The 25,877-nt window shown below is 32.5% G+C and overlaps 2 protein-coding genes across 2 annotated transcripts in view; one reads left to right on the forward strand and one right to left on the reverse strand.

Moving 5' to 3' along the window:
* Positions 1–736: 736 nt before the first annotated feature.
* Positions 737–8,500, reverse strand: Fpgt (fucose-1-phosphate guanylyltransferase). Its single transcript, XM_047555386.1, has 4 exons — positions 8,385–8,500; positions 6,940–7,107; positions 5,678–5,770; positions 737–3,409 (listed from the first exon to the last, which is right to left on the reverse strand). The coding sequence occupies exons 1-4, from the start codon at positions 8,464–8,466 to the stop codon at positions 1,968–1,970; spliced, it is 1,785 nt and encodes a 594-aa protein (XP_047411342.1). The 5' UTR covers positions 8,467–8,500; the 3' UTR covers positions 737–1,967.
* Positions 8,501–8,623: 123 nt separating this feature from the next.
* Positions 8,624–25,877, forward strand: part of Lrriq3 (leucine rich repeats and IQ motif containing 3) — a 198,521-nt gene continuing 181,267 nt past the window's right edge. The window contains exons 1-3 of the mRNA XM_047566903.1: positions 8,624–8,752; positions 24,127–24,375; positions 24,937–25,260. Coding sequence (XP_047422859.1) covers positions 24,127–24,375; positions 24,937–25,260 — 573 coding nt within the window. The 5' untranslated portion in view covers positions 8,624–8,752. The remainder of the gene's footprint in view (positions 8,753–24,126; positions 24,376–24,936; positions 25,261–25,877) is intronic.

Consider the following 25,877-nt stretch of genomic DNA (forward strand, 5'->3'; position numbering starts at 1 on the left):
CTCAATTTGTCAAGCAGTAAAGGATCAGCATCAGAACTTGCAGACCAGGTGCAAGGTACCTGCAACTTGGTGTAAAAATCTAGACAGAAGCATGGTAGGGCACTCTAATGTAGTCTTACTAATAACTTTGATGATACAGAAGATGGTTCTGGGTGGATATGCGGGTATCAACAATTGTGAATTGAAAGCATTTCAGAAGAGTTTGTAAAACTACATAAATGTCTTGGTGAAATTTCCACATTTCACTTCTTGTTCCTTTATATGTACATTCAAAAGGTTAAATTATAAAAGTCTATGTTAAATGTACTGAAGATATCTCTGATATACATAAAAAACTAACCAAGAAAGCAATGTGTCATACTTTATTGGTTGTGTTTTCTCTTTCTTAGTAGAACATAAATTAATAGTGAGTCTCAAAATTAACAGCACTTTAGGTAAAATTATATTCTTGAACCTTTAATGAAAAACACATAAAATTCTCTGAAAGCTCTATAAGTAAATCAATAAATGTTAAAATAACCACTATACATTTATTATTTTCTCCTTGGGAAGAACTTTAAGAAAAAATATGTCCATACAAAAATAATTAAGGGTTTCAGACAAGTCATTTCTAGTTTTCCAATTATTTTTATATTGATGTTAATATATAAATAAAGCTGGTTCTCATTTTTAAAAACTTATTTATTTTTTATTTTTTACAGACTGCATTTTGACTCATTGTACACAAATGGGGTACATCTGTTTGTTTCTATGGTTATACATGATGTAAATTCATACCATTCATGTAATTATACATGTATGCTAATCCCACAGCCAACATCATTCTTAATGGAGAAAAACTGGTTCTTATTTCAATTTAATTTGGAATACAAAACTCTGACATATCATGTAATTACTTATTAGAATTTGATTAGACATTTCACTTATGTGCTTATATCAAAATAGGAATATATAGCCTGGGATTCCAGCCAATTTTAGTTACTTGAAGCTGTTTATCATCTGTGTACTATCACAGCTTTCTGTTCTTTTGCCTTGCTCCTGCTGTCTACCTTTTGGCCAATTAATGCTTCAAAGCATTACCACTAATATGTGGACAGAAAATAAAAATGGAAAGTAAAATCAGTTCACCTGGTAACTTAACAGTTCTATTAAAAGGATTGTTAGGAGAAGATGAATGTAATGTCCATGGTGAAACTGTATGACCATCAATGAACCTCAATTATTCCTACCACCTTCCCCACAGATAACTGATTTTTATGAATGTATATGTGCATGTAAGCACACATGTGTTTTCCTATGGAATGGAATTTCAGAGAAAAGATATAAGACATACTAATACATGTTCAAGTATAAAAGGATAAAATATTTATTTCATTTCATTTTGATAAGACCAATAAGACAATTTCTCATCAATTTTAGAAAACTTGTATCTAGTTATTTATCAATTAAAATAATCTCTATATATTAAGCATTGATTTAATCTGAAATTGTCAGCTATGGATTTGTTTCTGAAAAAGTATTCCTACAGTATTTGGAATACCCTGTAATGTGTCATTTTTATTATTTTATAAAAATAGGACTATATTTGGGGAGAAAATTGCCAATAACACTTAAAACTTTATTAGAACCAAAGTCCAAAAGAAGATGGGAAAGTTCTAAAGAGACTAGTGTTTAAAATTACCTTTAAAACTACTATTCATGATGTAAACAAAAGAGTGTTCCACATATCCATCCTTATTTAAAAAAAATTACAACAGAGAAAAACATCCAAAAAATTGTTTTCTTAAGACAGTCTTGAAATATTCTTCAATAACAAAATGGTCTATTTTTTGTGTTAAAATAGTACAGCAATTAATACAGTTTTCACTAATTTGCTTTACTAAATCCTCCCAAAAATGTCAACAGATAATGTCTGTATTTGTAATCTTCCTCAGAGAAGGGCAAAATATACAATATTTATGATATCTCTAAATCGGACTGCTTTTTAAACTTATGTCTAGAAAAATTTGCTCCCTATATGCTACCATGTCTTCTACATCTTTGTAGGCAAGCATTTCTTCAATTGAAAACAACTTATAGCTATTCAGGCTGAATGGTAAATTGTTCTTTACAGCATTTAACATCTTTAGGGATGTTATAACTGATTCACTCAAAGAAGAACAAACTGGGAAAATGCGAGCAGTCCACAAACTCAGATGTGCCTTATTTCCTGAGAATAGTTCCTCTGTAATTTCAAGATTCCAAATATCTAAGCACGACAGAAAAGAGACTCCAAAGAACTGAAGTAACTTTATATCTAATAATGTTTTAACATTATTTTTCAAGTTGTCTTGCACTCCGAATGCCATAGTTGAATACTCTAAGTGTCCATTTATCTTCAAGCTTAAGGAACACACAAAAGAATATGCAGGCAGCACAGCTTTTGTTATGATATAAGAATTGCTAATAAAACAGTTTTCCCCAACAAACACATCAGGTCCCAATCTGGAATACTCTATAACTGAGCCAGCTCCCACAGAACATCTTAAATCCAATATACTTTGAATGATACAGTATGCTTTACCTGAGCATGGTGGAGTATCTGGAAGGATGCTAAAAGCTATGGATTGGAAGCCAAGCTCTGACTTCAAACTATTATCTGAAGTAAAATGAAATAAATATTCTTCAGTTGTTCCAATGTGATAAAATCTGGAGTTATTAAGAACAACAACATTTAGTGATGTTCCTTTAAGAAGATGAAATATTCTCTGCCTCATATCTACCAATTCTGATTCTTCTTTAGTGACATTTGATGTATTTTTGGTGTACTCTATAGTTGCTCCAGGTCCTAAGGCCTGCAGAAAATCACCATAGGCATCTATTTCACAGTTCAGTGTGCCTATTTCTTCATAAAAAGCAAGTAACTTTTTTGCTGATTTATGATCCATATAAAATACGCTATCTGTATAGACATACTCAGAGTCTAATTGGAGATAGGGAGTGTCACCCATAGCAAACTCCCGTTGACAAAAATTTCCAGGTCGAAACACAGCATTAAAGTGATGCATCTTTTCTATGCTGGGCTTATGAAGAAAACAATGGCAACATGTGTATTCAAGTTCCTTATGTTTTAAAGAATTAAAAGGATCTAAGACGAATACTCCATGTGTGGTACCTACCGTCACACTAGAAGGATGAGCTAAAGCAGTAAAGCCAGGTTTATCAAACTTAATATACTCAAATTCTCCAATACTATAAAGTTCAATATCATCTGCACAGGTTACAAGAATACCAGGATTCATACGTCGGGGAAAGTCAATGTACATGGCTAGTTTTAATTCCAACATCTGGTAAATGGGGTTACCAAGTGGTAATGCAGTAAAAATTTTCCCCAGGGCACTTGCACTTGGAAGGCGTTGACTGTAGCCACCTACAAAATTTTAAAAGAATAGAATAAACATTTAAAAATGTATTATTATTTATGAAATATTTCAAAACCCAGGGACATCTGTTATAATTCAAGTATCTCTATATTTAATATATTCCATGTTATAATAATTCAGGAAAGGATAGTGACATCCAGATTAAAAATTGAAAGAGCAATTCCCCTGTAGTCATTTGATATAATACAATTTTAAAGATTTTAAGTTAATACAAATTCTAATATATTATAGAGCCTGTAAATTGTTTTGAATCAATTATATAATAAGTTTGAAGGACTGTGGTCTAAAACTTGATCTTGTGTCTACATTTAAAAAATAAATTTCAATCATTCTTAAATTCACACATTAAAAATTTACTTAATAGAAAAAATTATAAAAAACACAATGTAACAATCCAAAATATAATTCTCTAATAAACTCTTGTTTTCAGGTGTACTATCTTTCTTCAAATTATTATATATACTTAAAATAAGAAAAGGAAAATTTATTTAAAAACATTTAAAAATTTACTTTTCACTTACACAGGAATTTTCCTTCTAAGATGAGCATTGTAACTTCTTAATTCATCAAAAAGTGTTCTCTTACTTTAAATATTGTACATCATTTTCATGCAAATAATTAGAGTGAGAGGTAGTTTACCTTAGTAGAAAGAGTTAGATAAAAATGTGTTCAAACCTGGTTCACCACCTTTAAGCTTTTTATCTTTGGACTTACTCCAAATCAGCAAAAGTGGAATAATACTTGCCTTGTCATATTTTGTGAGATCAATAATACAGATAAAGTACTTGGCTCATAGTACATTGTTCAACAAATTAAAGCTAATTATAACTTCCTATTTTTCCCTTTTCCAAGACTAGCTAATAGTAAAATTTAGCACTAAAGAATTATCTACAGCTGTCTCTCAGCATTCACAGAAATTGGATCAAGACCCAGGGGGATACCAACGTCCATGGATGCTCAAGTAGTTTATACAAAATGACATGGTATTTGCATGCAGTATCCTCTTGTGTACTTTCAATAATCTCTAATGAACTGTAATATAATGTTATTAAAATAATGTATTAAGTAGTTCCTATACCATATTATTTAGAGAATAATGACAAGAAAAATGTATGTGAATGTTTAGTATACAATTATTTTTTCTCAAATACTTTCTATTAATGGTTGGTTGAGTCTACAGATGTGGAACCCATGGATACAGAGGGCCCACTATATTTCTTTTTTTAAAATTTTAAAAAAAAATTTTTTACAGATTGCATTTTGATTCATCATACACATATGGGGTACATCATTTTCTTTCTATGGCTGTACATGATGTAGATTTATATTACTAATTATATATCTTCTGGTGTCTAATTGAAATTTCCACTAAATTGGTAATAGTCATAGTTACTTTTCTAGAATAAAACTATAAACTGAATTGTTTTACATTTTTCATTAGTCTAGAAACCAGAACATGGTTGCACTTTGTTGCCATCATCAATACAAAGAATCATGATCCTATACATAAATGGTAAGAAATGGAAAGGGCCTTAGAAACTATGTAGATGAGTCTTTTAAAACTATGTCCCTGGACCAGTACCAATTTATAACAAAGTTTCCATCAGTCCCCCAGCATATAGAGAAAAATAACAGAGGTTTCCATGTAATTGCAATTTTCACACAATAAAGTGTATTCAAACTATGCTTTATGTAAATATTAAAAAAACCTACCCTTTATTATGAAATTATGTCCTTCCAATTTTCTGTTTTAAAATTTCCTTATCTCTGTGTGTTTTCCCCTTGGTATATTAACTCAACAACTCCATGTCTTCTCATTTTTTCCCTATGTTTCTAAAACTCTAAGGATTATAGCCTTTGGCTAATAATAATCAGACAAAAATGCTAGACTGAAAGTTTTCAGAAGGCTAGTAATAACAGTGCTAACTTGGCCTCTCCTACAAAGGACTCTTGAGAAAAGATTACATTTTGATGAGTTCCATTTAAGGAAGAGTAGTTTTCTACATGCGTATGAAGGACAAAACAATATCCATGAACAGTTGATGATGTATGTGATGAACAATTTTAAGAATAAATTTTGTGAAAATTATTTACACTTATTACCTAAAATAGCAAGAAAAGTATGAAATATTTTTTTCAAAGTAAAATAATTCCAAAGAATAAATAAAAGTAGAGAAAAGGGAGAAAAAGTTCCCAAGGTAACAAAGGTAGGATAATTCAAAAGAAAATAAAAATTAATAAAGTTATAAATTTACCAGAGTGAATTAACAGGATAGTAAAAGAATTCCATTTGTCTCCATATAGCTTTTCCAAACATCGAAGAGCACAAAGTGTTGATCCTCCATTTCCTTTAAAATAAATAAAAAGGAAAATTTGTTGTTTAATAGAAACCTACTAAAATTAAGGTTATAATTTTAAGGATAAGTTTATTTTAAGGTTAAGGATAAGAATATGTTTTTGGCTAAAATTGATAGCAAAGGTATTGGCAAAAAATTAAATAAATACATCTCATGGCAAATAGAACAAATGAATACTAGTAAAGATACCTAGAGAGGGGTCCTCAGTAATAAAAGATTTGCTAATATTCTCCCAAAAATAGTAATAAAAAAAGAAATAATAAATTATACAATACTTAACACAGGAAGTCTGTGAAGTATAAATATATGGAGTTACACATCATAAAAGCTATTTTAATAATTCTATGTGACATAATCAAATTCACAAGTTTAATTTTCTTTCTAAAAAGATTTTTTAGGACCTTGTTTCCTAAAAGTCATCTTAAACGTAACTACCACACTTGACTACCATCTAAGCAAGATCTGTACCTTAGATTCTTATCAATGGGAATAATACAAGTACTCACTTCATTGTTGCAGGAATTAAGACAATACTGGTTAATAAGAACAAAGCTAGAGTCACACACATACATGCGATCTCTGGTAGCAAGGGGCTTTGCTTTAAGCTGAAAGAAAACAGTGTTCATGAAAATAATTTTGTTTGCAAAGGAAAGAAGGAAGGTCAAAGGACAAAGCAGAACTAAATGGGAATTTTCAGGAAAATATTCTATGATACTTAAACCACTAGACTTGTGTTCTTTACATTGTGCTGTGTTCCCAAGCAGCTATGTATACATGATATATGTACGTATGGATGCATCTAATTATTTTTCCTGATTTCCCTCTTCATGTAAATTTCTCAAGAAACAGTGAGGTTAGGAGGCATCTTAGAAGCTCTACTGATAACGTCCAAAGGAATATTCACCATATCGGATCTCGGTATAACTAATAAAATTCTCTTTCAAATAACATTCTAAAAAATTTACACTGTAAGTCACAATGGGTTAAGAACAGTTGCTATGCCTTTTATCTTTTGGAAAAAGGAATCAATTTACATTCAAATTTTGAAGTTTGTAAAGACCAAGGGTGGAGCTTTTAAACTGTGAACCACAGAAAAGCTTTTCTTCAATTATTATTCTGCCCAGAATCTTGTGTTATAAACCTGTTCATAAAATGCGTACCAATTTTGGCTCCAGCAGGATCAACAAAAACATGATATTGAACTCCAAGGGGTAATTCCTTTCTTTTCAGCTTTTTTGACAGCTGTTGCCTATAAGCAAGTTCCTGCTTTTCATCAGCTGCTGTTATTGCAACTATGTCCCAGAATTCTCCAGCTGCCACAGGTTTGCCTATTTAGAAAAAGAAAGAAAATGATAACAAAATATTATCAAAATTCCTAGCTGTTCCAAGTTTGCCTCTCTTAGAAGGCAGGAAAAAAGATAGCTTTCATAATTCTCTTCAAAATTGTATCTTCTGCTTTTGAAAATTAGGGAATAATTAGTGTCCTGTTTTTATGATTAAAATAGTTCTAATGAGGACTGCTCACAATTTTTTCCCCCTCTAGGGTCTACAGTAAAAACTGTTTTTTTAGAAATTTTAAAAAATGTAATGTTTCTTGATTAAGTGAGGTTCTTTTAATTTGCCACAGACCATTATTTCAATTCTTAGAAAAGTATAATATATAAAGAACCAAATAATTGACTATCCTGCTTTAAAAATAAATTTTCATATATAAGGGCCACTTAGTGCTTGTTGGCTAAGAAACATTCAACGGAAGGATCTATGCTGCTGTTTATTTCTTCGTTTTTTTATTACCTTAATGAGTCATTAAAGTTTCCAAAGGCTATTGGACTGAAACACCAGGTTCTGCATAACAGAAAAGGTCCCAATTCCCTGATGAACTCGTTAAAATACAGACTGCACTTTTGGTAAACAGTTTGAGTCACTTCTTTATCAATAAAAAAGGATGAACAGGGTTTTTATTAGCTAAGAAACAGGAGTTGGAAGCTAGGGTTTAATAGTGCAGAATATTTTACTGTTATCCAAATACTAGTATTTTTTAGACAACCACTTATTGGAAATAAAATCACTTTTATTAGATAATTGTATAAGAAATGATAAGTGGCACAGCCTGTTTTTAAATACCGAACTTCACTTAAAATTTTTAAACCATAGTTCCTCCTTGTTCTGTTTTGTTTCCCCTTTCAGTAAGCATTTGCATAACAGAATGACTTCCTGAGGTGTAGGAGGTCGGGAGTGAAGACAAAACCAAATTTACTTGTAAGGGTCAAAACATCGTGCTCCAGATCTTTTAGATTCACTTAAAATAATTTCTACTAATGAACTAAACAATGCATAACTTCTATTTAGAGCTTCACTAGACGTATTAATAATTTTTTCTCCTTCCTCCTTTATTTTTGATATCTACAATACTAGGAATAAAGTTTAAAAAAGCAACAAGAATAATGCAAAGAGAGGACGGTGACAAAAAAACTCAAAGGGAGTATTAGCCATTCCTGGGTCAGCAACTCAAAGACTGCAGGTAGGAGGCAGTCAGGGCGTGGCAATGCACAGAAGGCACCCTCCCTCTTCATTGACCAAGAGGTCTCGATTCCTCCTTTGGTACCTCTCAGTTTTGAAAATCTCCGCAATTTTCGCTGGATGGCTTCTCGCAGAGTTACATCTACAGGGACCCTAGCACTTGCCATGGCCCCACCTTTCCGGAGCCCGCGCAGCACTGCACGCACGTGCGGCGGGACGCAACACGTTCCGTGACCCGGTCACCGCTGCCCCGCCCCCCTCGTGCGTCATCACGTAACTACTCCCGGAGTGCCTTCCTCTCCACCCCGAAGGCGGTGATGGGCTGAGCTGGATCCCTGCCGGTTTCCTTAGCAACGGTCTCAGGAGCCGATGGCCGGCTAGCGATTTGTTGTACTGCGCAGGATCTGGGCTTCTTCTTCCCAGCTCATAAGTTCTTACAGCCCGGTTGACCCGGTGAGTGGTTCAGGTTGGGTGACACAATTGTTAGGACGGACCCGCTACGGAGAAAACGAACTTGATTCCAACTCTCTCGCCCGAGTGATTTGTCCTACCTGGAGGTTTGTTTCAGTTAGAAGCAGTTCCCTAACACCTTATCAGATAAATTCAACCCCCGGGTCACCTGGAGCCATCTGATCCCCACCCCGAGGCCATACAATGTCTGAATAAAGTCAGTATTTTCTACAGAAACTGTGGGTTTGTGGCTTCTTTGCGCTTGCAGCTCCTAGAGAGTGAGCCACACGACCGCTGTCTCCGAGTTGGTTTCCTAGGTACACATGCCAGTCTCCCAGATGTGGTCTTTGAAGTTGTATAAAATTCAGGACTCTGATATTTGCTACTTTTTTTTTTTTTTGCTTCGGTATTCTTTTATAGGTGTAGATTAATTTAGAACATTCAGTAGCATTACTGGAGAAAATTCAGTCTTAGATGTATTTTTGTTATTTATTTCTTTTGTGAAGCACCAAGTTTATGATTAGCCCTACAGATTAATCTCTTCATCTTTATACATAAGAAAACTGAATCAGAGAATAGTGATTTAGTCAAGGTATCAAGATTAGTAAATAACAAAAGACTCGAGAACTGTATTTCAGTCCCATACCCAGAATTTATGTTTTGATTTATTTGAGAAGACTTTCTTCACTAAAGTCTTCTTCAGGAGCTTAGGCAGTCAAGGCCCTAGAAACCCACATAGATTGTAAGGTAACTTAGTTCTTTTAAAGGTGCTAGACCTTGGTATTTAAGTCTGTACTTGATAGTGAAAACATTTGGGTAAAAAGGCATGATACTGTTTTTGTTGTTTCTGTTTTGTTTTGTGATGCTGAAGATTGAACCCAGGGCCATGCCATAATAAGCAAACTCACTAACACTGAGCTACAACCCCAGCTGCTCTTTCAGTTTTATCTTTTAAAACTTTTCTTTTTGCTACTGTCATATATAAATAATTAGAAAAAAGTTAAAAGTAAATTTTTTAAAAAAACTTCTTTTTGCTCATAAAAACTACATGCTTGTTGAAGGATATTTAGAAAATACAGATTGACTAAATTGAGAATGAGCAATACAGAAAGTAGCAAGAAATAATATATGAGAGATAAAGGCCATAGAAAGGATTTTGGTTTTTACTCCTGAGTAAAACAAAGCCATTCCAGAGTTTTGATGTGGTTTACCTTATATTTCTGAGTGATCCTTTTATATTTAAAAGGATCACTCAGAAATGTGAGAATGAGTAAAGATAGAAGCAGGAAGATTTGTTTGGAGGTCACTGGAATAATGCATAAAGGTGAGAGTTAGCCAAGATGGTAAATGTGTCAAATGTGGAGAAATCGGTCAGATTCTGGATATATTTTGAAGGCAAAACCAATAAAATTTGTTGATAGAATGGGTGTGGAGTATTAGAGAGTGAAGTCAAAGATGACTGCCTGAGGATGGTGGTCATTAGTTGAGACAGAGAAAGTTAAGGATGGGGAAGCTTGTTTGGGTAGAGAACAGAATTTGGTTTGGGACATATGGAATAAACATGTATACACATGTAATAGAAGTTTGTTTATGTGTCTGCGTGCACTTTACATGCGAGCTTGGAGTTGAGGAGAGAGGTCTGTGCTAGACATACAGTTTTATGAGTTGTCAACATACAGATGGAATTAATTGTCAACTATGATACTAGATTGAGCTACTAAGGAAATTAATAGGGCCTATATATTCAGGCACTGTACATTCTAATAAAGTGAAGTGAACAATGAAAGAGTAACCAAGTTTATAGAGTGCAAAGAACTGTAATGGTGATACTTTTTCAGAGTATTAAATAGAACACTTCTTGGATCTACGAAGGATGGCCATAGAAATGGATATTATTTATTCCTAATGTGACGGTATTGCTCACGTAAAACATGCTAGAAGTGAATATATCACATTATCAGCTATGTTTTTGGTGCTCCTGTTTTTCTTATTTTTATCACATTTTCATTAAATTTTAAATAATTTTTTAAAAATTCAGTATACTATCTGGGAGTAGATTTCTTTGGCAGTAAAATTATAGTAAGTTAAAAGTTTTAAGTCTATATTCAATATAATCACATAGTGTGAGGTATGATTGTTTAAACAGTTATACTATCAGTGTTATTTTACCAGAGCATTTACCACAAAGAATGTATTATATATTTGCCAGAGTCTTAATTTACTAGAGTAAGATATGCCATTCCAGCTAAGTAGTAAGTTTATTAATTATGCACATATCAAACACTGGAAACAATCTTAGTCTTAGATTCCATATTTTAAAAGACACATTGAACAAATGAGTGTATAATCCATAGAAAAATATTCTGTGGTGGCATTTGGGCCTGTCTTGGAGGAAAGTATGTGAAGAGTTGCCATGAAGAGTAAGATATGTTTAAAAAAAAAAAACCAAAAACCCAGCTTTCTTAAGTTATACTTTTATGCCATTAATTTAATCTGAATTAAGTGAACAATTTAATTTTATTTATTTATAGCTAATGCGAGTTAGATTGTTTTTTAATTACTATGGACATAAATATGACTGTTGAATGGCAATTTTAGAGGAGCACATTTTAATTCCCCTCCCTATTAATATGAAGAAGTTGAAACCAAATGAAGAGGGTCATGGATCCTGAGTCATGGAGCTCATTGTACATGACATAGCCAGGCCATGCTACAGCTCTGCTCACTTCCAGTGCTTTTATTTTATCTAACTATTGCTTCCTTCTCCTACTTTTCATGACATGCAGCAACAGCAACTCTTTTTATAGTTATTTTTATTTCAATTTGTTTACTCAGCTAGCCTATTCTCAACTTTATTTCTTATATATTTTTCCCCACTGAACCTTCTTGAAGGAACCCTCATTCCCTCTTACTTGTTAAGGGGAGAAAGGAAAATTCTTTCTGGGAAAAATTCTTTACCCCCCTCCTGTTTCCAAACTTCTCTTTTTAGTTTCTTCCTTAGTTTTTTTGTAAGCTTCAAATGAAATGTCCAAATAGTATAAATATAGTGTGCTTTGTCCAGATATTAGCATGAAGGTTTTTTTTTTTTTTGGATGAGGAAGTAGGAATAATGGTTAAAGAATTAAATTAGTATAGAAATAAATTTCAATTAGTTTAGTACAATGTTTATTGCTTTTAATAGAAATATACCAGTGGTACAACTTTAGGAGATAAAAATACATGTTTCATGAATGCTAATCAAGTACTGTTTGGGGTAAAAGAATCAAATTATTTACTATGCTAAATAAACTTTTTAAGAGTGATTCCATGTAGATGTTTATATATGGATCTTTTGATTAGATTTGACTTTTTTATGTTCATTGTTTGGTTTGCCACCTTTTATTTTGGGAAGCTTTTACTTTTGTAGCCTTCAACAGTGGAATAAAAACAAAAGCTGAAAACTGATGTGTCACAGAATCACTTTTTTCTGAACATAATATAATTTTAAAAAAGTAAATACATTTAAAAGAAAAAGAAATATGTGATAAATAGAAATGAATCCTGATTCCTTCTTCCAAATGACTTTGTATGTCATTTGAAAACATGGATTATCCACGAAAGTATGTTTTGAATTATCAGGATTATTTAGGTTAATTTATTAACCTACTATGTTCCAGTATACATATGCACTGTTCTGGCCCACAAAATTCCCTCTCCTTAATTTTGAAAAATAAAACAAAAACCAAAACATTTTGTTGGGTCTGAAGAAATAGTTGGGTTATAGAATGCTTGCCTAGCATACATAGGACCCTGGGTTTGATTCCCAGTGCCATAGAAAAAAACAAAAAACAAAAACATTTTGTCTATAGTACAAAATCATGACAATTCTTCCTCAAAATATGATTAACTCCAATATGCCTGTTGTCCAAATAAAAAATATTCTAAAAATATCACTTTCTTTTATTAGGTTCGAAGGGGTTAAATGTGTTACAGTTTAAATCAAATTCTTTGTTCTTTTTTCATTTTTCATGGTTTTATTTTACATTTAAGTATCTTAGCAGCTGTTTTAATAATTATGGAGTTCAGTATCCAGAATTTCATTTATTTAATAATGTCATTGGTAATGTTTATAAGTTACATCTACATGGATCATCAAATCTAATAACATATTTTAATATACTTTTTATTTAAGAAAACAATGCACCTATATTCTTCATACCTAAATTCATTTCAGTGAATGAGTGAAAAATCCACAAAGATAATTGATATAGTCAGCAAGGCATATTTTTGAAAATTTATTTTCCATATTGATTATGTACATTTGGAAAATAAATGAATATGCAGAATAAATATTTTTTCTCAGTGTTTAATTTAGATGTTATGTTAATTAGGTAATTATAATCGTATATAATTCCACTTCATGCATTTGTCACCAATTTCCTTATTTGCTTATTTATTGCAGTGCTGGGGAATGAAGCTAGGCCTCAAGCGGGGCAGGTGCTTTACCCTGATCTGTATCCCCAGCCCTGCCACCAATGTTTTTAAGTGGAAATTTTGGGGAGTAAAGATGAGACTTATAGGTGATGTATTTTGTATATTGTATAAATATTTTATATAGTGTTACTAAAATATTTATTAATGAAATTAAGACTTTATTAGATGTAAACTAAAGAAATTTTTACTGATAGTGATACTGATATTTTTAACAGCATAACTTTTTTTTTTAAACCAAGATAGTCTCAGACAAACTGGGAATAACTGGTCACCCTAGGACAGCTCAAGCTACTTTGAATTCTTCATAATGAGCTGAGCCTTCCTTTCTAGTTTTGCATTTCTGTTCTTCCTTCAGAGAGCTGAAGATGGCAATCATTCCACCAGTCTCCAGATCATCTTCCCCTCAAATATTCTTCATGCAATATTATTTCTATAGCCCTCATATGTGTCAGGAGCTTTTCTTTTTCTTAATATTTTTTTAGTCAATGGATTTTTTTTTTTTTCCATTGCTGGGGATTGAACCCAGGGCCTTGTGCTTGCTATCTCCCCAGCCCAGTCAATGGATATTTTATTTTGTTTATTTGTTATGGTGCTGAGGACTGAATCCAGGCCCTCACACAAGCCAGGCAAGTGCTGTACCATTGAGCCACATCTCCAGCCCCTGTCAAGGAGCTTTTCTAAATGCCTTAGGTATAGCAACTAATTTTATCTTCGAGAGAGTCCTAAGAGGCAGGTACTGTTCTAACTCCCATTTTGCAGGTGAGAGAGTGGAAGCACAGCTTAGTATCCTGCCCAGGGTCACAGTTAGCCCATGTAGTAGGGCTCAAATCCCTGCTCTGAATCGTTGCACCTTAGTGCTCCTCACTCAGTCAACATGGCTGTGTTGAGCACCTAGTGTACTGGATGACAAGATGCTGAAGAGACATGTGGTTCTTGTCATTGTGGAGTGTATTGTTTAGCAGGAGACACAAGAGCCATTAGCAAATAAATAAAAGAAATAAAATAATTCCAAATTAGGGTCACTATGATGAAGTAAATAGGTTCTAAGATAGAAAACACTGGTGAAGGTAGTATAGATATGTAAAAGATAAACTATTTTTTTTCCTCCTTATTTCACACTCACCACTCAACAAAGACACTTCTGATCACCAAAATGTATGTGGACTGTTTCCTCCACATCAATCAATTCTGTAGTGGACTGCCAGTTGGACATTCTATAATATAATCAATAATGACACTATCTACTTGGGGATGACATCAGATCTCAGATTAAGGGCTCAGTAACACAGACTGTCCCCCATCACCATTTCAGATGCTAATCCTAAGACCCAGGTTGTGACCTGTAGTTTCTTTTCTTTTTTTTTAATTTATTTTTATTATAAACAAATGGGATACATGTTGTTTCTGTCTGTACAGGAAGTAGAGGCCTACCATTTGTGTAATCATACATTTACATAGGGTAATGGTGTTTGATTCATTCTGTTATTTTTTCCTTCCCCCCCACCCCTCCCACCTCTCTTTTCCCTCTATACAGTTCCTCCTTCCTCCATTCTTGGCCCCCTCCCATCCCCCATTATGTGTCATCATCTGCTTATCAGCGAGATCAGTCGTCCTTTAGTTTTTTGAGATTGGCTTATCTCACTTAGCATGATATTCTCCAATGTCATCCATTTGCCTGCAAATACCATAATTTTATTATTCTTTATGGCTGAGTAATATTCCATTGTATATATATATATCACAGTTTCTTTATCCATTCATCCATTGAAGGACATCTAGGTTGGTTGCACAATCTGACTCTTGTGAATTGAGCAACTGTGAACATTGATGTGGCTGTATCTCTGTAGTATGCTGATTTTAAGTTCTTTTGGTATAGGCCAAGGAGTGGGATAGCTGGGTCAAATGGTGGTTCCATTCCAAGTTTCTGAGGAATCTCCACACTGCTTTCCAGAGTAGCTGCAGTAATTTGCAACCCCACCAGCAATGTATGAGTGTACCTTTTTCCCCACATCCTCGCCAACACCTATTGTTGCTTGTGTTCTTGATAATCACCATTCTAATTGTGGTGAGATGGAATCTTAGGGTAGTTTTGGTTTGCATTTCTCTTATTACTAGAGATGTTGAACATTTTTTCATATGTTTGTTGATTGCTTGTAGATCTTCTCTTGTGAAGTGTCTGTTCATTTCCTTAGCCCATTTGTTGATGGGGTTATTTGTATTATTGGTGTAGAGTTTTTTGAGTTCTTTATATATTCTGGAAATTAGTGCTCTATCTGAAGCCATTAAAAACCTACCATCCAAGAAAAGCCCAGGACCAGATGGATTCTCAGCCGAGTTCTACAAGACCTTCAAAGAAGAACTCAGTCCAATACTTCTCAAAGTATTCCAGGAAATAGAAAAGGAGGATACCCTACCAAACTCATTCTGTGAAGCTAATATCACCCTCATACCTGAACCAGGCAAAGACACATCAAGGAAAGAAAATTTTAGACCAATATCCTTGATGAATATAGATGCAAAGATCCTTAACAAAATAATGGCAAACCGTATTCAAGAACATATTAAGAAAATTGTGCACCACGATCAAGTGGGGTTCATCCCTGGAATGCAAGGATGGTTTAACATCTGTAAATCAATAAATGTAATCCATCATGTCAGTAGACTTAAGGATAAGAATCATACAGTTATTTTAATTGACGCAGAAAAAGCATTTGACAAAGTACAACACCCCTTCGTGCTCAAAACACTAGAAAATATAGGGATAGTAGGAACATACCTGAACATTGTAAAGGCTATTTGTGCCAAGCCCATGGCCAACATCATTCTTAATGGAGAAAAACTGAAACCATTCCCTTTAAAAACGGGAACAAGACAGGGATGTCCTCTTTCACCACTTCTATTCAACATCATTCTTGAAATACTAGCTAGAGCAATTAGACAGACTAAAGAAATTAAAGGGATACGAATAGGAAAAGAGGAACTGAAGCTGTCACTATTTGCTGATGACATGATTCTATATTTAGAGGATCCAAAAAAACTCCTCCAGAAAACTTCAAGATCTCATCAATGAATTCAACAAAATAGCAGGCTATAAAATCAACACGCATACATCTAAAGCATTTTTATAAACAAGCGATGAAACATCTGAAAGGGAATCAAGTAAAGCAACTCCATTTGCAATAGCCTCAAAAAAAAAAAACACATAAAATAAAATACTTGGGACTCAATCTAACCAAAGAGGTAAAAGATCTCTACAATGAAAACTACAAAAAATTGAAGAAAGAAATTGAGGAAGACCTTAGAAGATGGAAAGATCTCCCATGTTCTTGGATAGACAGAATTAATAATGTCAAAATGGCCATACTACCAAAAGTGCTATACAGATTCAATGCAATTCCAATTAAAATCCCAATGACATACCTTACAGAAATAGAGCAAGCAATCGTGAAATTCATCTGGAAGAATAAGAAATCCAAAATAACTAAAGCAATCCTTAGCAGGAAGAGTGAAGCAGAGGGTACTGCAATACCAGAACTTCAGTTATACTCCAAAGCAATAGTAACAAAAACAGCATGGTATTGGTACCAAAATAGACAGGTAGATCAATGGTACAGAATAGAGGACATGGACACAAACCCAAATAAATACAATTTTCTCATACTAGACAAAGGTGACAAAAATAAAATGGAGAAAAGATAGCCTCTTCAACAAATGGTGCTGGGAAAACTGGAAATCCATATGCAACAGAATGAAACTAAACCCCTATCTCTCACCCTGCACAAAACTCAACTCAAAATGGATCAAGGACCTTGAAATCAGACCAGAGACCCTGCATCTTATAGAAAAAAAGTAGGTCCAAATCTTCAACATGTCGGCTTAGGATCAGACTTCCTTAACAGGACTCCAATAGCACAAGAAAAAAAAAAAAAAAAAAAAAAAAGAATCAATAACTGGGATAGATTCAAACTAAAAAGCTTTCTCTCAGCAAAGGAAACAATCAGCAATGTGAAGAGAGAGCCTACAGAGTGGGAGAAAATCTTTGCCACTCATACTGCATAACTTTTTTGAAACTAAAATTAGATGGAGTTTTCTGTAATTTGTTGGTATACTTAAACTAAATTTGCCTTTTGAACATTATATTATTTGAACTGAATAATTTACACTTTGTGCATTTCAGAAAATTAATTATAAAATTAAATCTAACCTTTTTAAGGTTATTTAATGACAGATGCTATTGGAGTTAAATATTAAGTTAACAGAGAACATGAATATACAGTAAATTGTGTAGTATATGGAAAACAGTACTTATAATAGTAATTTATTTTTAAATTCATACTACTACAAAATGTCAGTTGAGAATGGTTTTAAAAACTGAATACATCTAAAACAAATATCAGTTAAGTGGAACCAAAAATATTTCTTCAGCATAAGATGTTTTCTTCCTCTGACTTCTTTCAAGTTTCTTTTCCATATCTTTGATCTTTCTGAAGCTTGAATATGACTTGTCTCTGTGTGTGTTTGTGTGTGTGTGTGTGTGTGTTTTCTCAGTTTATCTTATTTGGTCTTCTCTGAGCTTCCTGAGTGTGTGTCTTCATGTCTGACATTAGTTTGAGGAAGTTTTCAGTATTGTTACTTCAGATATTGCTTTGGTTTCTTTCTTTAGCATTTCCATTACTTGCTACATCTTTTGGAGTTTTCCCACAGTTTTGGGACTGGAAATTTTTTTCACCCAGTTTTTCTCTTTGCTTTCAGTTTTGGAATTTTCTATTGATACATTCTCAAATAATGCCTAGAGATTTTTTCCTTAACCATGTGTAGTCTACTAGTTATCAAAGGCATTCTTTATTTTGTTGCAATGTACTCTTCAGCATGTTTTGTTGTTTCTCTTAGAATTTCTATTTCTGTATTTGCATTATCTATTTTTTCATGTCGCCTACCTTTGCCATTAGACCCTTTAGCATATTAATTATGCTTTAAATTCCCACTCTGATAATTCCATCATCCTTCCTGTCTATATTGTTCTGATGAATCTGTATTTGCCTGTCTATTGCTGCAAATTTGGGGGCAGCAGGAAGCCTTTGACTTAGTTTTCTAACAAATCTAGGAGTTTTTCATTTTTCATTTTGTCTAGCTTGTTAAGGTGTTTTGAGGTGGAATAATTAATTCTAAGCTCCTTACATACTAAACTGGAAACTAGAAGTCTCTTGATTGACTTTTTGAGGAACACATTCTCTTTTAAATTGTTAATTGAATGAGGAACTTACCTTAGTAATTAATACATTTGTAGAACTTACCAAGTGCTAAATATGTTCGTAAATAAGTTATGTCAACTTATTTGTTCATGTTACAATTCTCTAAGTTAAGTACAAATACTTTTGTTATTTTACAGATGAGGAAACGGAGTATACATAATATGGTTAAGGTCACAGCTTAGAACAGTGTGTTTTCAGTTCCATCTTTTTCTACCTACTTTATAAACTGCTTGGAAAATCAGAATAACGTATTCTAATCATAGAGTATGACTGAGGTGAAACTCTACCAGTTTGGTCTACTAAGTCTTAAAAAGACTTGACTGATTCTGCTTTTTACTTTCAGGAGCCTTGTGTCAAGCATGTCTGGCTCCCTTGTTACAGAAACACATAGATAGAGAACACAGAAGCCAGGTCAAGATGATCCTGAGATAGTATGGAGAAAAAGGCTCCTCACAGATGAACCTAACTTTCCTACTGTCCTTACCAAAACATCAGACTTGTGAATGAATAACTCTGGATGTGATAGTTCAGTTGAGGCTCACAAGACTGAAACTTTAGTAAACCTCAGTGAACTGCTTACTTCAACTGAGTCAACCTACAGAAACTTCAGAGACAATGAAGTGGTTATGTTATAAGTCAGTAGATTTTGGAGTGATTTTTTATACTGCATAAGTAACTTAAAAGTACATGTTTTTAAAAATTTTTTGCAAGAGATTGAATATTGTTTGTGAATTCCAAATAAAGAATTCAAGGAATTAACAAAAGATTTCTGCCTAAATGAGAGAGTTTGTCCTTTGTACTTTGTAGTCTTTTATATGTTCTCATCTAAAACTTCTGTTTCTCTAAGGAAAGGAAAAGACAGCCAGATATATCTGTGTGTGCTAGTAGTATTGAAATCTGACTGTAGGTCTTTTTTAGGGGGATGGTGGGGATGTACCAGGGATTGAACTCAGGGGCATTCAACCACTTAGCCACATCCTCAGTTCTGTTTTGTGTTTTATTGAGAGACGGGGGTCTCACTGAGTTGTTCGGTGACTCACTTTTGCTGAGGCTGCCTTTGAACTCTCGATCATCCTGATCCGGCCTCCTGAGCCCCCGGGGATTACAGGTGTGTGCTACCACTGCTGGCAGAACTCTAGGCCTTATATTAAAATTTTTTTAAAAGTTAGCTAACAGAACAAGTTTCCTGTTCTCAGAGTACACGTAATTTAATGGAAAGAGAACATTTAAATTTTTTAAATTGGATATGTGGGAATAGAAGTGGAATCTACTATCATAAATAAAAGTCAGCTGGATAATGATTTTCCAGAGAATCACAGTAAAAATTAAAATCGCTGCATAATTACAAAAAAAACAGCAAAATTCTTTTCCGAGCCTTAAGAGATTTTACTGACAAAAATAAATTGCCATATAGAATCATGGGAAGAACTGAATCCACCATAGGGAGAGAACTGTTTGCTGGAATCTAACGATACCTTGCAAGATTTGAGCAATATCAGCTTGGCCAGTTTACTTTTGATCCAGACATTCTATAGACTTAGAAAATTTACAGATATTACCCTTATTTGCCTCATTTTCCAAACACCGAACCTTGTAAAAGCTGAAGCCCATTTTCCTTCATTGGAATACTGAGCCTATAATCCCAATGAATAAATTATTTTGCACCAGGATAAAACTGTCGTTGCTTTAATCTTAAACTTTTTTATAATTTCTCAGTTCATAAGAGGATCACACAAAGACAGATGTGTGACATCCTGCGATGTCAGAGTTCAACATATTTCATTAACTAAGAATCAGTGTTGTTAATTGTTTAGAATTTTAATAATTGAATTAAATAAAAACTAATATTTCAATACTGCCTTTTTTTGTTTACCATGTAGTTAATTCAGTGTTTTCCCCAATGTATTACTTTAAAACTTTTAACAATTCAGAAAATTAGTTTTCTTTTCACAAAAAATTTAAGTCATGAAACCTGAGTCTGCTTAATCATACTGGTATTTAATTCTTACTTTTTTGGCTTATAAAAGAAATCTTTTTGATTAAAGCTAAAAGTAGACAGTTGTACAAAATGGAAAGAAAGGGCATGGAATTAAGGATTATGCTGGTTATCTCAAATTTAGATTGAATAGCCCCTTAATCACACTGGTTTTTAATTATTATAGATTTTTTTTTACTTATAGTAGGCATATTTTTGATTAAAGCTAAAAAATGTTGTATGAATGCAAATAAAGGCATTGTATTACATAATATAAAAATCACCTGAAATTCAGATTAAACTCAGTAGTTCTTGTCTTCATCAGACTCATATCTTATTGGCAAGAAGTTTTCAAGTGAGTGAAGAATGCCAGTCAAATTAATTCCCTTACCATACATCATTCATTTTAATGTAGAAAACATATTTAATATTTTGGTGGGGAGGGTACAACATTTTGAGGAGTGTTACAATTGTATCAGTAAACTTCACAAAGCTAATGAGGTTATTCATCTAATAGATACTTTTGAATTCTTCACATAATTACAGAACCTTTCATTTCAAAAAATTATCTAGAATATCAGATCAGTATAGAAAACAAAAAAATTCAGTTTTGAATAATGCGAGTAGTATGTATGTCATTGACATATTCAGATGACATAGACAGTGTTCATCCAGAAAATTTAGTGAAATGAATCAATGAAAATTGTATTAACACAACTGCTGTAGTATAATTAATAAAATGAAATACAGATAAACCACTTTTCATGGAAGAAAATTTAAAATAAAAAAAATTGGTGAGTAATGAGTCTACAGACATTAATAACTATATTTAGTTACTATCACTGTTTATAATGTCTGGAAATAAATGCCAGGGTGAATATTACACCTTGTAGAAATAAGTTTCAAAATAGATTTATTAGAGACATAATGATTTGTGTAAGAAATAAACATTAACTATATATATAAAATTTTGTGTATGTGTATATTTTGTTGGGATGCAGTAATGAAAAGTATAAAATCACTTTCATCCTTTATGAGGAAATAAGATCTCTAATACTTCATGGTTGATGGATGTTGATTGTCCAGAGATGTTTTTGATGAATTTTTGAGGTGAAACATAAAGGAAAATGTAAGAAATTGAAAAGGCAAGACATAGTTTGGGGAAAAAATACATGCAGAACACATATATGATAAAGGACTGGCATCCAAAATAATACAAGAATCTCAAACTGAACCATAAGAAATCAGTGCAGTCAAAAAATGGACAAAAGATATTGACATCTCACGTAAAATGCACAGATAGCAAATAAACATGAAGGAAGATGCTCAAGATCATGTCTTTAGGAACTGCAAATTAAAACAATGAGATACCATTACACCTCTTAGAATGACTAGAATGCAAAATACTGACCAAATACTAGTGAGGATGAGGGGCAACAGTCTTCTCATTCATTGCATGGGAGATGTAAAATAGGGCAGTGACTTTGGAAGCCAGAGACATTTTCCTCACAAAATGGAATATACTATATGTTCTAATATGTAAACAGCTGATATTTACCCAAATGATTTGAAAACTAGTGTCTACACAAAAACCTGAACACAAGTGCTTATAGAAACTTTATAATTGTTCAAACTTGGAACCCAACAAGCTGTCTTCAGTAGGTGAATGAATTAATAAAGCATTGTACATTCAGTGCTTTAAAAATGAGCATTTAGGAAAAAGATACCAAGGAAATTTAAATGCATATTACTAAATGAAAGAGGCAAATCTGGAAAGCGTATCCATTGTATGCTTCCTACAGTATATCTTGAACTATATGACATTCTGGAAAGTCAAAACTATGGAGACATTAAAAAGATCAGTGGTTATCAGGGACTTGAGAAGAGGCAAGGAGGTGAAGTCCATGCGACTTCTAGAGTATGATATAGTAATGATTCTACATGATACAGTAATGATGGGCACATATCATTATACATTTACTGATACCCATAGGAGATATACCACAACAAAGAGTGAAGTCCAAAATAGGGACTTTAGTTAAAAATAATGTACTAATATTGGTTCATCCATTTTAACAAATATATCACTAATGCAAAATATTAATAATGGAGAACTACAGGGGTTTGGGGGTTAATGAGAGAGTATATAGGAAATCTGTACTCCTTACTCACTTTTTCTATTGACAAAATATCTCCCCCCTTCAAAAAATTTTTTCTTTTTAAAACACATTACCATAAAATAAACCACACACTTCTTTGGTATGTGACTTTGCAGATTTCTTCCAGAATTGTTAGTGCTTTCAAAAAGTGGATACTATAGTTGAAACTTTTGAGCACCCATTTATCTTTCTTGAAACATGCCAATATGTCCCATATATAGCCTCTCTTAAGCTCTTGTCATGAACTGTTCTGGAGCTAGCCTATCTTCCGGTGACAATAGAAAAGTAGTATTTTGAAAGGAGACTCTGAGGAAGGACTTCCTAAAGTTATTTTCTGTTTAGAAAAGGAATGCAAACAATGGAATGCAAAGTAGATATTGCCTTATATTTTAGGACCTCTGGAACCTGGTGAATTTTGTAAGAGCTTGTGTCTATTTGTGCTGTTTTGCTCTTTGATTTTGGAAGGCAGGTTTACTTTTAGTTTAGACTAATATTTCTCAAGATATCCATAAATTGCCTGCTTAAATAGATTCCTGAATTCTTAACCCAGAGATTCTGATACAATAGTTATGAAGGTGGGGCTCAGAACTCTGCCTTTAAATTAAATTCCATAGATGCTGCTTAAGAATTGGAAGGGTATAGTTTAGGCCTTAGTCAGGACATAAAACACAGCCAATGTCTTAATTAGTATGAGTTTATCTGGATTTTCACATTCTCATTTGAATTTTGTTAACAGTTTATCTGCATATCATAAAAACTGGATTCCTTCTGTAGGGAAAGTGGTTTATCTTGGAAGCCCCAGATATCCACTTATGCTTATACATTCTCTTCTAAACTATCACTAATTGACTAACTTTTATGAAAACTAAAATTACCCATACTGAGGGAATTCATATGTATGAGATATACCATATAAGAATGTACTATAAAATATTGATCCAAAAGTTTTAAATAAATTTAATTAGTCAAATTTTAAAGCTTTTAGAATTCTGAATACTAATAGTCTAATTAAATTGAACATAAAAATATATAATGTGATGGTTTTCCTTTAAGAAATAAATATTGTTGATAACAGTTGAAAATCGGTATTACACCTTAATTGCCTCCGAATGCATTTTTTCAGCCTCTGTACAGATTATCACTCTCCTAACTTGTTAACTCTTCAGTGATTTTATTTGTTTAACATTATTGTTAAACCAAAATTATTATACTAACTATGTAAGGCATAATTTATTACTTGTCTGGTCTAGAAGTAACATCTTTATTCATTCCATATTCTCATTTCTATGAAAAGAAATGTTTTCTTCCTTTTACTGGTTTGGTTTTGGTAAGTACAATGATACCTTTTACAGTAATAATTAGATATTTAAAATACTTCAGGATAGAAGATTCTATGGGAATTAGATACTCCTTTTAAAATTTTTATCTTTTCATTTTCATTCTCATTATATCTTAGCAAATATTCTATTTTGTTTTCAGGTATATTTTAAAAGTTGAAAACTTTTCCATCTTTCCTAGATGTTTCATGGAACAATCACAGAAGAGCTAACCAGTCATAAAGAATGGAGTCACTATAATGAAAATATAAGAGAAGATCAAAAAGATTTTGTTTTTGTGAAGTTCAGTGGCCTTTATTTAAAATCTATGGAAAATTTGCAACCTTGTGTCTCTCTTAAAGTATGCATTTTCTCAAATAATTTTATTACAGATATTCATCCACTTCAAAATTGTATAAAATTAATTAAACTTGATCTCCATGGAAATCAGGTAAGCAATAGTCATTTAAGATATTTGAATATGTGAAATTTATATGTAATGGACACTTATGTTATCTATCCACAATATTGTTTCCAGATAATTTATTATCTAAATTATAAATATAAAATTGAAAATAAATTTAAAAATAAAATGTGTATTAATATAAATTTAAAAATGCAATAAAATTTTAAAATAAAGTACATAAACAATGCATGATTTGGTATATTTTACTTCTTAAATTTGTAGTGCAGATTAAGAATACTTCCTGATGCCAATTCTTTATATTAAGAAAGTGTTTTAGAAAATTTAAAGAGTCAGCTATTATCAAGGAATTTTCACTGAATAAAATATATACGGTTATGCATTTAATTATAACAATGATAGTTTATTACAAATACCCAATGTATTGCTGTTTTCCCAGAAATCATTCAGATTCTTGGAAATGTTTATCTTGATTATTAATTAGAAACTTGCGAGATAATGATTTTAGATGTTTAGTGTTTTGCTATTTTCCCATGCGATGTTTACAAAACTAATATTAGAGGAAATTTAATTTTAATAATATTTCAGATAAAGAATCTACCAGATACAAAATTTTGGAAAGGATTAAAGAACCTGAAACTCCTTTATCTTCATGACAATGCATTTGCAAAGTTAAAGAATATATGTATATTGTCTGCCTGTCCAAGCCTCATTGCTCTCACTCTGTTTGATTGTCCGGTAAGCCTTAAGAAAGGATATAGACATGTTCTTGTTAACAGTATATGGCCTCTCAAAGCACTGGATCATCATGTTATTTCTGATGAAGAAATAATTGAGAACTGGCATCTTCCTGAAAGATTCAAAACATATAACCAGCGACTCTTCTTCAATTTCTATGCTGCTTTGAGAAAGGTAATTGGCTTCAATACAATTTTATTTGAAATAAATTTAAAGAAGTGGAATTTTAGTTTCTAAATTGTACGCTTAAATTTTTTAAACTTTTTAAGAGTTGTTTCATTTATATATCATAAATCCATGAATGTATTAATAATGGCTTTCTATCTGAGCATTCATGAAGGCTTATATGCTTCTTGCATGAAGACATTGATCCTAAAATCATGAAGTTGTAGAAAAATATGTTTTTGCTTTTTAAGTAAAAATAGATCTCTAATTCATTTTGGTTTGGTATATAAATGATTTCTTTGAGAAATATTTGGTATTTTTAGAATGCCATAAAGTACAATTTATATTATTTTTGAAAAAGCATAAAATACTCAATTCTTAAGCAAGTAATTTGACATTAGCATAATCAAACCATCATTGTATTTACAAAGTATTGAAGAAGTGATTGGAAGAACTTGATTCCTAGAATTTACACAATGCTGGATATATATATAAAAAATTCTTCATAGAATATCAATGTTAGAGCAAATAAATAAAAGTTCAAAAGAGGGGATTAACTTTGCAGCTGTTAGGAAAAAATCAAGTATAAGATATAGTAAATAAGCAAGTATGTTGCAAAGCAGTGT

This window comes from Sciurus carolinensis, chromosome 1 (assembly GCF_902686445.1).
Source record: "Sciurus carolinensis chromosome 1, mSciCar1.2, whole genome shotgun sequence".
Taxonomy (NCBI): domain Eukaryota; kingdom Metazoa; phylum Chordata; class Mammalia; order Rodentia; family Sciuridae; genus Sciurus; species Sciurus carolinensis.